This window comes from Trichoplusia ni, chromosome 21 (genome assembly GCF_003590095.1).
Source record: "Trichoplusia ni isolate ovarian cell line Hi5 chromosome 21, tn1, whole genome shotgun sequence".
Classification (NCBI taxonomy): Eukaryota; Metazoa; Arthropoda; class Insecta; order Lepidoptera; family Noctuidae; genus Trichoplusia; species Trichoplusia ni.
The window spans coordinates 1,938,611-1,952,249 of record NC_039498.1 but is presented as its reverse complement, the minus strand read 5'-3'; the positions used below and the strand labels follow the sequence as shown (position 1 = coordinate 1,952,249).

The 13,639-nt window shown below is 37.6% G+C and overlaps 1 protein-coding gene and 1 long non-coding RNA gene across 6 annotated transcripts in view; one reads left to right on the top strand and one right to left on the bottom strand.

Annotated features, from left to right (window-relative positions):
- The window catches only part of LOC113504196 (WD repeat-containing protein 7), a 108,111-nt gene extending 105,961 nt beyond the window's left edge, over positions 1-2,150 (top strand). For all 5 annotated transcript variants that reach the window (XM_026886365.1, XM_026886368.1, XM_026886369.1 and 2 more), the window contains one exon: positions 237-2,150. In XM_026886365.1, the coding sequence (XP_026742166.1) occupies positions 237-409 (173 nt within the window). In that variant the 3' untranslated portion in view covers positions 410-2,150. The remainder of the gene's footprint in view (positions 1-236) is intronic.
- Positions 2,151-2,286: 136 nt separating this feature from the next.
- On the bottom strand, positions 2,287-7,514 carry LOC113504109. The gene is made up of 2 exons (XR_003401535.1): positions 6,566-7,514; positions 2,287-5,999 (listed from the first exon to the last, which is right to left on the bottom strand). It is a non-coding gene; the product is annotated as an uncharacterized LOC113504109 (long non-coding RNA).
- Between the last annotated feature and the right edge of the window lie 6,125 nt (positions 7,515-13,639).

The window sequence follows — 13,639 nt, the reverse complement described above, 5'->3', positions numbered from 1 at the left end:
TTATAACATTAGAAATTAATTCGGCGTAAATCACAACTTTAATGTTTGTTGTATTTTTGTTGCAAAGTGTGCCTTAGAAAGAACCCTTTTTAACTTCTGTCTAATGCTATAATAAATGAAGTATAGTATAATTAAATGTTGGGTAGTCTCACTTATCCAACCCATAATACCTACTCCAAAAATTATGAAATACCAGTAATAAAACAGTTTTCCACTAAATACCAATTCCTCCCTAGGTATGTTCGGTCTCGGCGCCGCCCAGACTCGTTGCGTGAAGTGCTACAGCACAGCGCCGATGGCGGACGTCGCGAGGCTCAACCCCGCCCGCCTCGCGCGCCTCGTCTGGACTAACTCTAGGACCGTCACCCTCATGCTCGCTGATGGATCCGAAACCAGGTTCAATGTGTAAAATGTGGAATAGGAGTTGTAGAGAGGAACTTGATATCTAGGGCAATATATGATTTGTAGAAATTACCTACCATAATAAATTGGTTATTATATTTATTTTGTGTTGTATCTATTGGCAAAGCTTGTGATGTTACCCGCAGATAGAAAGCCTAAATGAATTGATGAGTAAAAAAGTTATATGTGTAGATCAATTTTGTTAAAAAATAAAATGACTTATTTTAATGAGTTTAAGATGAATAATAGCTTTGCCGTGCGGAGTAACCCTATCATATTACACGCCTTTGCTCAGCTGTGGGATTATTATAAAAATACAATTGCAGTATGCCGAGAAGGTAACTATGTATGAATAATTATATTTGGATATATAATTGTATTATATATTATTTCACTATGCCTTGAAAACTATTTCTCATATAGGTAACAAATCATAGATAATCTAAACCATAGACAATCTTCTCTGGGAAAAAAGCGGTGTTATTTTTTATGAGTTTTTTTGTTTTTATTTTTTGATTGTAATATTATTATTTGACACAAAAAAAAACACTGTATAAGTTCTTAAGTTTCCATTATAACGGTTTACAAAATAAATGTGTTATTATGAATACTTATAGTTAAATTAATTGTTGAATTTGAATTGTTATATTGTGTCCTAACGTAGCGATATTGCTTGTATAAAGATCGTATGGAATTCGAATAGTTGATGAAAAGTTTCTTCTAAAGAACTAACTAATTTAAAATTAATTAAAAATGTAATTAACACGTAGCATTTTTTAGTAAATTAAAATTATAGTCATAAATAATAAAATAATGTAAAGAAACAGAAGTAAACTTGATAATAATTAAATAATCTTAGGAATGTCATAATTAACGAATATTTAAGGGCCATGTAAAATTATAATTAATGTATCGACAGGCGGTTTCCTGAGCGCTGATTAATACAAAAATCTGTCAAGTGCCAGTCGGGCTCGCGACACTGACGATTCGGCAAAAATAAGCCAAAAAATAGGTTGTGGGAAAAATCCCTCAAATTTATCTGCCACCAACAAATTATGACCGTTTGCCTTACCTCGATCTTTATGTTTAAGTAATTGTTGTTTTTGCGGCAGCAGAAATACATTGTCCGTTGAAATTCTAACTGTTTAGATATCGCGATTCATGAGAGACAGCCTGTTGACAGTTACAGATTTCCCGTTTTACCCATTGAGTTCGCCTCAAAGCTAAAGTAATTGAATGTCAAATCTCATATGAGCACTGTTTTGTAAGTCTTGTGTTAAATTATCAGTCGCTTATCACTTGACAACAAATTATTTATCAGCCTTTTGGATACCGGCTATTAGTCTGTAAAACTAAATTATACTACATTTGTTTAGGTGCTTAAAAGAAATAAAAAAACAATTTTGATGTGTCTTTTTATACAACCACGTGTTCAATAAACGTCAGTCGTTGATTTATTTAATAAAATCTGACTGTGTGAAAATACACACCATAATTGTTGACATTTTTAAGTACCTACACCAATGAGTATATAAATACTTATTATTTACTATTTATATACTTACTATTTATTCCAAAATTAACAATAATTAATGCTTAATAATGTATTTCGAAAACATTCACTTGCATTTTAATTTGTTAACTTATTTTGTTAAATACACGATTTGAAGTATTATTGTAATATTGATGTTATTATTTATTGTAAGTCACTTGTAATCGATGTTATTCAATAAATGTTATAAAAGAACTATTTTTTGTTATTATTGGCGGTTGCTGCAAAAAAGAAACATGAAATAAAACATTTTTTACCAAGAATATAAACTTTAATATTACTTTCTAAAGTACAAAAACTTTTAACAATACTTTGGTATGGCAACTTTTAGGACACAATTTTCAAATCATGTATAGGAATTTTCTTACTATTATCAAAATATGGACCGTTTATTTTCAGGTTCAAACGGAAACAAAAATATCCTTTTAAACCTTCAAATTACAAAGAGTTTTTGGCAACACTAATTCCAGTACTACGGCAATGTAGACATCTACTTGTCATGGACCTGAACGGTGCCATAAAAATGAAATGAAATAATTTATTCTATAACTAGGATACATCATAACTTTTAGCTACTAATGTATTAAAAGATACAATACTATACATTGGTATACAAGTACTTAAAAAATATGAACTTTCTTCGTGAGTCTTACTCGTAAGTCTAATACAAATTCAGTTTGAATATAAAACACGACCAAAGTACAAATATTACAAAACAGATGAGTTTTTTATTTGATTGAACGCGCTTAGCTGAGGAACTACTACGATTACAAAATTCTTTCAACGTTAGATATCCCATTTATTAAGGAAGGTTATGGCTTTATAACATCACGCTATCATCAATAGGAATAGAGCAGTATCATTGCTGCAACAAGACCGGTTGACTCACTATCAAAATTTTCAACCTTTTCAAATTCAAATTTTCAAATATCTTTGTTATGCTATGTTATACCATAGTCACAAGAACTAGTGGAGTATAATACTACATTCATGAGAATATATATCTTCTTTTACTATGGCGTATATCAGTCGGATTTATTAATACTAAAAATAATGTTACATACGTGCTTAACAACTTACTCTAAATTCCATCATTAACAGAATAATGATTCATTACTAAATGATGCAACGGTTTACTCACACGTATTTATCGGGTTTGCCCGACTAGTTTCGGACGCAACCGGAGTCCTTAATCATGAGCTGACGCGGCCAGATCGCGAGTCGAACTGCCGGCCGCGTCAGCTCTTAGTAATATATTCGGAGATAATCTTAATTTATTTCAGTCTTAATTTTAGACTTTTGTCGTATGGTTAATGTTCAGCCTGGTGTCAGATTTAAGTAGTAGGCCCGTAGCCTTTAGGCCTCTGACATGGCAAGGTTAGACATAGCTAAAACTACTCAAGAATTACATTCATTTATAACTTACATTATATCACCTCATGAAAACGTTTTGTTGCATAATTACTAAGCTTATAAACTTAAATCTAATATAGTAATGGGATTTTTCACAAAAACATTTTTTTAATCCGTCAGACAGATTTCCAAAAAATATTGGTTACGTATTTCTTCCTTTGTCTCGGGAACAAAAAGCGAAGGGGATACAGTGGTTTAAAATCTCGTGTAACGTCACTTACCAATGCGCTTTTTACAAGCAAGTGATGTTCTGAGCCCCACTACCAATCTTAAGTACTTTTGAACTTATACAGATTTATATTTTTAGATTTAGTCAAATTAAACCGCCGCCATTTTAATGAAGTATATTGTCATTTAATTAGTCAATACGTCAAGTTGAGGTATCGATCTATTATTATAATAGCAGTATACAGAGAATATGAAATTGAAAATATGAAGTCATAATACTGATTTTGATCAGATACTGTTGCATGCAAAATCATGAGATATCTTATAATTATCATCTATACTTATAGAGCACAAGAAATATACAAAAAAATAACAAATAATAAACCTTTTCCCAGCCGTGAGACGGTGTTACAGTATCAAAATAAAAAGAAATGTTCTAATCACACGAAGCTGCTAATTAGATATCCTAATTTAAATCAACAGTCAATTTAGGCGGAATTACATACCTATAACGATCCATTTAGAGGTTAATCAAATAATATTTATTCCAATCACAACGCCAACCTATCCGGCAGTTTTTAAAACTCACGTAAATTAAGGCACCCCAATTTGAAAAAACATCTTTATGATAAAGCAATCTTAACAAAATATAAAAATCAATCCGAAATTAATTATCATAAAGATTCCATCACCACACATAATTGAAAAGTATCTCCTATAAACGCCAGACTACAGAATCACGTACGTCACAATGATGACGTCACTACAAAGGCAAAGATTATAATACCATGCCTAGACATGTTTTCTCCATCACAGAAGCCTGCGAACGTCCCAGGAGACTTCTGCGCTTCTGGAGGGAGTTGTGGTGATTGGACTGACAGCCCTCCAAAACCACCTGACGCACAATGGGCCGACTTGGAGCCTACGTGCGGAAAAGGGAGCCCATGCCCCATCACCAGTAACCACTAGTCAATGTTAAATCGCATTGGAATTGAAAACATCAAAATTTTGTGAATGAAATTGGTTTTTAAACCAGTGACGTGACTTTGACTTGTCAGTTCAATACATTTGAGTGATTCGTCAGCGTTAGCGAGAGGAGTAATGTGACTAATCTATAGCCTAGATCTCATAGCCATTAGGCTCGGCTGTATTTAGCCGGCTATAACGTTTATAGGAGACAAAAAGACACTTTTAATTATTGATTAGTTATTTTTAGTTAAATATATTGATTTGTTAATTCTTGTAATCAATTCCCACATACCTCACGACTTAGAAGCAGTCGGGTAAGAAGAATTTTCGATGCTACTTGTCTGGTATTTACCTGGTTGTAAAAGAAACGACAAAGTAAAGAAAGTATCAAACTTTTACAGAAAGGAAAAAGCATAATCCTCTTTTCGACGCAGTTGGATAAAAAAATATTTTATGTTGTTTATATTAGAATATCCTAAGCAATCTGTATGTTTGTAGATATGTAGGTATAAATGCGATAACTATTTTAAAATGAAGCAGGTATTTTACAAAACTCCAACCAGAAAGTCCTAGGTTTTTAAAATAAGAGACACTTTGGCCTACGTAAAAAAAATATAGGAAAGGTTGTGCCACAAGTTGAATACCTGTTTCCCTTCTCGTCTTAGCATACATTTATTTATTTACCAAATAACATACACAACAGGGCAGTTTACATCAAATCGTGAATGACGTTCGCAATCGGGGAACGCGGAGTTGGGAGAGGTCTAACCGGATAACGGCCGCAACGCACAGAGCATGCGCGAGATATCCGGTAGCACTAGTTCAGGCAGTTGAAAGGCCCGGGGTGTTTTTAGTCGGTGAGAGTCTAATATCCCCACGCCGTGGCCTCGGCGTGGGTTGAAGTCAATAGCCTTTCAGCCCCGCCAAAAAGGGGCTGTAATAGTATTAAATGATGGAGGCCGAAATGGGGCTAAATAAGATTAACCACAACGTACAAGTGTAATCCACTGCTAAATTAGTTTATTACACATATTTTCACAGCTATCTGTCTTTGATATTCAATTCTATCCCAGGTCATAAAATCGGTAAAAGTGCAATTCGTGCAGCATTGAGGTGGGCTGTCGTCGTTAAGAGACCATTAAAAACATTTGTTTTTGAGAGACGAAAAATCTAAGAGCAATTCGAAAAACGAATCTGAAAAGCCTCGCCTTCTAAAATTGGGATAAGCGTCGACGGCAAAAAAGGGTCCAGAATAAAAAACAACCTTATCAAAAATAGCAAGGCTGGGAAATATTGCAATACTCAGGACCCTGAAACACGCAAATGCGTGGTGGCGCAAAACCTTAAGACACCATTAGCTTATTAAGCTATACATGAACTGGGCTCTCTTTTATAAGACGACAAATAAATCACAGTGTATTCCAATAATAGATAAATTATTAATTTTACACTTTAGTTAGTAGGCGATTATGGAATAAATACAATACAACGGAACCTGAATGCCCCCGGGGTCACTCCTTACAAGGACTCACGCTCTTACTTGCCTTAGCCCGCTGTCTAGTGGTCTCTAGAGCTGTATGCTCGCCGCTGGAAGTGTCTAACGACGTAATAACGATATTTGGAATCGGTTGCTATGCTATCGGTTGCTAGTTTTGCTAATTCACGCTGTTTTTGCAGACATTAATTATAATGTAAAATGATACTATAATATTTTATTTTGAAAAGAGTAACTAATGGAGTTTCTTGCCGGTTCTTCTCCATAAGAATGACACTTTGGAAATGTGCAAATAGAGTCAGTAATGTAACGTTTTAAAAGTGCCTGAGAAACAGCCTATTTGAAATAAAGGAGCGTCTTAACATGAAGCTATCCCGTGAATTAAGAGATAATAATAACCCCTCGGGGCGAGTCCTTACTAAACTATGGGACTAACGGAAGACCAGAGGGTAAATAAGTATGCTTTTGCAACCCTTGAAATCTAAGAATGTATCTGAAGGTCTACTGTAGGAGCATACTGCCGTAGGACAACTTGTGGCGAGCCTTGAGTAGCAATACAACGGAACCTGAATGCCCCCGGGGTCACTCCTTACAAGGACTCACGCTCTTACTTGCCTTAGCCCGCTGTCTAGTGGTCTCTAGAGCTGTATGCTCGCCGCTGGAAGTGTCTAACGACGTAATAACGATATTTGGAATCGGTTGCTATGCTATCGGTTGCTTGTTTTGCTAATTCACGCTGTTTTTGCAGACATTAATTATAATGTAAAATGATACTAGAATATTTTATTTTGAAAAGAGTAACTAATGGAGTTTCTTGCCGGTTCTTCTCCATAAGAATGACACTTTGGAAATGTGCAAATATAGTCAGTAATGTAGAGTAATGTGTAGTAATGAAGAGATAATAATAACCCTTCGGGGTGAGTCCTTACCAAACTATGGGAATAACGAAAGACCAGAGGGTAAATTAGTATGCTTTTGTAACCCTTGAGATATAAAAATGTATCTGAACGTCTCTTGTAGGAGTGTACATCGGTAGGACAACTTGTGGCGAGTCAGTGAGTTGCGATACAACGGAACCTGAATGCCCCAGAGGGTAATTCTTAACGTGGAATCCTAGCTCTATCTTGCCTAGCCGGCTGGCTAGAGGGGACGCTAGAGCTATATGCTCGGGGGTGAAAGTGTCTAACGACGTAATACTAATACTACTAGTACTAGTTTTATGTTTACAAATTACGATAGTTTGACAGCTACCTTGGGCCGCTTAGGTTTGGTTTTTTATAGAACAGGGGTGGGTTGTAGGAGCGTACTGCCGTAAGACAACTAGTGGCGAGCCTTGAGTAGCAATACAACGGAACCTGAATGCCCCCGGGGGTCACTCATTACGAGGACTCACGCTCCTACTTGCCTTAGCCCGCGGTCTAGAGTGGTCTATGGTGGTAAAATGATACAATAATATTTTATTTTGAAAAGAGTAACTAATGGAGTTTCTTGCCGGTTCTTCTCCATAAGAATGACACTATGGAAATGTGCAAATAGAGTCAGTAATGTAACGTTTTAAAAGTGCCTGAGAAACGGCCTATTTGAAATAAAGGAGTGTCTTAACATGAAGCTATCCCGTGAATTGAAAGAGTAACTAATGGAGTTTCTTGCCGGTTCTTCTCCATAAGAATGACACTTTGGAAATGAGCAAATAGAGTCAGTAATGTAACGTTTTAAAAGTGCCTGAGAAACGGCCTATTTGAAATAAAGGAGTGTCTTAACATGAAGCTATCCCGTGAATTGAAAGAGTAACTAATGGAGTTTCTTGCCGGTTCTTCTCCATAAGAATGACACTTTGGAAATGAGCAAATAGAGTCAGTAATGTAACGTTTTAAAAGTGCCTGAGAAACGGCCTATTTGAAATAAAGGAGTGTCTTAACATGAAATTATCCCGTGAATTTTAAGAGCTAGTAATAACCCCTCGGGGCGAGTCCTTACTAAACTATGGGACTAACGGAAGACCAGAGGGTAAATAAGTATGCTTTTGCAACCCTTGAAATCTAAGAATGTATCTGAAGGTCTACTGTAGGAGCATACTGCCGTAGGACAACTTGTGGCGAGCCTTGAGTAGCAATACGACGGAACCTGAATGCCCCCGGGGGTCACTCCTTACGAGGACTCACGCTCTTATGGAGTTTCTTGCCGGTTCTTCTCCATAAGAATGACACTCAGAACCGTGCAAATAGGGTCAGTAATGTAACGTTGTAAAAGTGCCTGAGAAACGGCCTATTTGAAATAAAGGAATGTCTTAACATGAAGCTATCCCGTGAATTAAAAGAGTAACTAATGGAGTTTCTTGCCGGTTCTTCTCCATAAGAATGACACTTTGGAAATGAGCAAATAGAGTCAGTAATGTAGAGTAATGTGTAGTAATGAAGAGATAATAATAACCCTTCGGGGTGAGTCCTTACCAAACTATGGGAATAACGCAAGACCAGAGGGTAAATTAGTATGCTTTTGTAACCCTTGAGATATAAAAATGTATCTGAACGTCTATTGTAAGAGTGTACATCGGTAGGACAACTTGTGGCGAGTCAGTGAGTTGCGATACAACGGAACCTGAATGCCCCCGGGGGTCACTCCTTACGAGGACTCACGCTCCTACTTGCCTTAGCCCGCTGTCTAGAGCGGTCTATGGTGGTAAAATGATACTATAATATTTTATTTTGAAAAGAGTAACTAATGGAGTTTCTTGCCGGTTCTTCTCCATAAGAATGACACTTTGGAAATGTGCAAAGAGAGTCAGTAATGTAACGTTTTAAAAGTGCCTGAGAAACGGCCTATTTGAAATAAAGGAGTGTCTTAACATGAAGCTATCCCGTGAATTAAAAGAGATATTAATAACCCCTCGGGGCGAGTCTTTACCAAACTATGGGAATAACGCAAGACCAGAGGGTAAATTAGTATGCTTTTGTAACCCTTGAGATATAAAAATGTATCTGAACGTCTATTGTAGGAGTGTACATCGGTAGGACAACTTGTGGCGAGTCAGTGAGTTGCGATACAACGGAACCTGAATGCCCCAGGGGGTAATTCTTAACGTGGAATCCTAGCTCTATCTTGCCTAGCCGGCTGGCTAGAGAGGACGCTAGAGCTATATGCTCGGGGGTGAAAGTGTCTAACGACGTAATACTAATACTACTAGTACTAGTTTTATGTTCACAAATTACGATAGTTTGACAGCTACCTTGGGCCGCTTAGGTCTGGTTTTTTATAGAACAGGGGTGGGTTGTAGGAGCGTACTGCCGTAAGACAACTTGTGGCGAGCCTTGAGTAGCAATACAACGGTACCTGAATGCCCCCGGGGGTCACTCATTACGAGGACTCAAGCTCCTACTTGCCTTAGCCCGCGGTCTAGAGTGGTCTATGGTGGTAAAATGATACTATAATATTTTATTTTGAAAAGAGTAACTAATGGAATTTCTTGCCGGTTCTTCTCCATAAGAATGACACTATGGAAATGTGCAAATAGAGTCAGTAATGTAACGTTTTAAAAGTGCCTGAGAAACGGCCTATTTGAAATAAAGGAGTGTCTTAACATGAAGCTATCCCGTGAATTGAAAGAGTAACTAATGGAGTTTCTTGCCGGTTCTTCTCCATAAGAATGACACTCAGAACCGTGCAAATAGGGTCAGTAATGTAACGTTGTAAAAGTGCCTGAGAAACGGCCTATTTGAAATAAAGGAGTGTCTTAACATGAAGCTATCCCGTGAATTGAAAGAGTAACTAATGGAGTTTCTTGCCGGTTCTTCTCCATAAGAATGACACTTTGGAAATGAGCAAATAGAGTCAGTAATGTAACGTTTTAAAAGTGCCTGAGAAACGGCCTATTTGAAATAAAGGAGTGTCTTAACATGAAGCTATCCCGTGAATTGAAAGAGTAACTAATGGAGTTTCTTGCCGGTTCTTCTCCATAAGAATGACACTTTGGAACCTTGCAACAAGAGTCAGTAATGTAGAGTAATGAAGAGATAATAATAACCCTTCGGGGTGAGTCCTTACCAAACTATGGGAATAACGCAAGACCAGAGGGTAAATTAGTATGCTTTTGTAACCCTTGAGATATAAAAATGTATCTGAACGTCTATTGTAGGAGTGTACATCGGTAGGACAACTTGTGGCGAGTCAGTGAGTTGCGATACCACGGAACCTGAATGCCCCCGGGGGTCACTCCTTACGAGGACTCACGCTCCTACTTGCCTTAGCCCGCTGTCTAGAGTGGTCTATGGTGGTAAAATGATACTATAATATTTTATTTTGAAAAGAGTAACTAATGGAGTTTCTTGCCGGTTCTTCTCCATAAGAATGACACTTTGGAAATGTGCAAAGAGAGTCAGTAATGTAACGTTTTAAAAGTGCCTGAGAAACGGCCTATTTGAAATAAAGAAGTGTCTTAACATGAAGCTATCCCGTGAATTAAAAGAGATAATAATAACCCACCCTACCAGACCAGATAGTAAATATATAGACCAGAGGGTAAATAAGTCCGCTTTTGCAACCCTTGAGATATAAAAATGTATCTGAAGGTCTACTGTACGAGCATACAGCCGTAGGACAACTTGTGGCGATCCTTGAGTAGCAATACAACGGAACCTGAATGCCCCCAGAGGTCACTCCTTACGAGGACTCACGCTCTTACTTGCCTTAGCCAACTGTCTAGAGTGGTCTATGGTGGTAAAATGATACTATTATATTTTATTTTGAAAAGAGTAACTAATGGAGTTTCTTGCCGGTTCTTCTCCATAAGAATGACACTTTGGGAATGTGCAAATAGAGTCAGTAATGTAACATTTTAAAAGTGCCTGAGAAACGGCCTATTTGAAATAAAGGAGTGTCTTAACATGAAGCTATCCCGTGAATTAAAAGAGATAATAATAAACGTTTTTGCAGACATTAATTATAATGTAAAATGATACTTTAATATTTTATTTTGAAAAGAGTAACTAATGGAGTTTCTTGCCGGTTCTTCTCCATAAGAATGACACTTTGGAAATGTGCAAATAGAGTCAGTAATGTAACGTTTTAAAAGTGCCTGAGAAACGGCCTATTTGAAATAAAGGAGTGTCTTAACATGAAGCTATCCCGTGAATTAAAAGAGATAATAATAACCGTTTTTGCAGACATTAATTATAATGTAAAATGATACTTTAATATTTTATTTTGAAAAGAGTAACTAATGGAGTTTCTTGCCGGTTCTTCTCCATAAGAATGACACTTTGGAAATGTGCAAAGAGAGTCAGTAATGTAACGTTTTTAAAGTGCCTGAGAAACGGCCTATTTGAAATAAAGGAGTGTCTTAACATGAAATTATCCCGTGAATTTTAAGAGCTAGTAATAACCCCTCGGGGCGAGTCCTTACTAAACTATGGGACTAACGGAAGACCAGAGGGTAAATAAGTATGCTTTTGCAACCCTTGAAATCTAAGAATGTATCTGAAGGTCTACTGTAGGAGCATACTGCCGTAGGACAACTTGTGGCGAGCCTTGAGTAGCAATACAACGGAACCTGAATGCCCCCGGGGGTCACTCCTTACGAAGACTCACGCTCTTATGGAGTTTCTTGCCGGTTCTTCTCCATAAGAATGACACTCAGAACCGTGCAAATAGGGTCAGTAATGTAACGTTGTAAAAGTGCCTGAGAAACGGCCTATTTGAAATAAAGTAGTGTCTTAACATGAGGTTATCCCGTGAATTTTAAAAGAGATAATAATAACCCCTCGGGGCGATTCCTTACCAAACTATGGGAATAACGAAAGACCAGAGGGTAAATAAGTATTTTTTTGTAACCCTTGAGATATAAAAATGTATCTGAACGTCTCTTGTAGGAGTATACATCGGTAGGACAACTTGTGGAGAGTCAGTGAGTTGCGGTACAACGGAACCTGAATGCCCCAGAGGGTAATTCTTAACGTGGAATCCTAGCTCTATCTTGCCTAGCCGGCTGGCTAGAGAGGACGCTAGAGCTATATGCTCGGGGGTGAAAGTGTCTAACGACGTAATACTAATACTACTAGTACTAGTTTTATGTTCACAAATTACGATAGTTTGACAGCTACCTTGGGCCGCTTAGGTCTGGTTTTTTATAGAACAGGGGTGGGTTGTAGGAGCGTACTGCCGTAAGACAACTTGTGGCGAGCCTTGAGCAGCAATACAACGGAACCTGAATGCCCCCGGGGGTCACTCATTACGAGGACTCACGCTCCTACTTGCCTTAGCCCGCGGTCTAGAGTGGTCTTTGGTGGTAAAATGATACTATAATATTTTATTTTGAAAAGAGTAACTAATGGAGTTTCTTGCCGGTTCTTCTCCATAAGAATGACACTATGGAAATGTGCAAATAGAGTCAGTAATGTAACGTTTTAAAAGTGCCTGAGAAACGGCCTATTTGAAATAAAGGAGTGTCTTAACATGAAGCTATCCCGTGAATTGAAAGAGTAACTAATGGAGTTTCTTGCCGGTTCTTCTCCATAAGAATGACACTCAGAACCGTGCAAATAGGGTCAGTAATGTAACGTTGTAAAAGTGCCTGAGAAACGGCCTATTTGAAATAAAGGAGTGTCTTAACATGAAGCTATCCCGTGAATTGAAAGAGTAACTAATGGAGTTTCTTGCCGGTTCTTCTCCATAAGAATGATACTTTGGAAATGAGCAAATAGAGTCAGTAATGTAGAGTAATGTGTAGTAATGAAGAGATAATAATAACCCTTCGGGGTGAGTCCTTACCAAACTATGGGAATAACGCAAGACCAGAGGGTAAATTAGTATGCTTTTGTAACCCTTGAGATATAAAAATGTATCTGAACGTCTATTGTAGGAGTGTACATCGGTAGGACAACTTGTGGCGAGTCAGTGAGTTGCGATACCACGGAACCTGAATGCCCCCGGGGGTCACTCCTTACGAGGACTCACGCTCCTACTTGCCTTAGCCCGCTGTCTAGAGTGGTCTATGGTGGTAAAATGATACTATAATATTTTATTTTGAAAAGAGTAACTAATGGAGTTTCTTGCCGGTTCTTCTCCATAAGAATGACACTTTGGAAATGTGCAAATAGAGTCAGTAATGTAACGTTTTAAAAGTGCCTGAGAAACGGCCTATTTGAAATAAAGGAGTGTCTTAACATGAAGCTATCCCGTGAATTCAAAAAGATAATAATAACCGTTTTTGCAGACATTAATTATAATGTAAAATGATACTTTAATATTTTATTTTGAAAAGAGTAACTAATGGAGTTTCTTGCCGGTTCTTCTCCATAAGAATGACACTTTGGAAATGTGCAAAGAGAGTCAGTAATGTAACGTTTTAAAAGTGCCTGAGAAACGGCCTATTTGAAATAAAGGAGTGTCTTAACATGAAGCTATCCCGTGAATTTTAAGAGCTAGTAATAACCCCTCGGGGCGAGTCCTTACTAAACTATGGGACTAACGGAAGACCAGAGGGTAAATAAGTATACTTTTGCAACCCTTGAAATCTAAGAATGTATCTGAAGGTCTACTGTAGGAGCATACTGCCGTAGGACAACTTGTGGCGAGCCTTGAGTAGCAATACAACGGAACCTGAATGCCCCCGGGGGTCACTCCTTACGAGGACTCACGCTCTTATG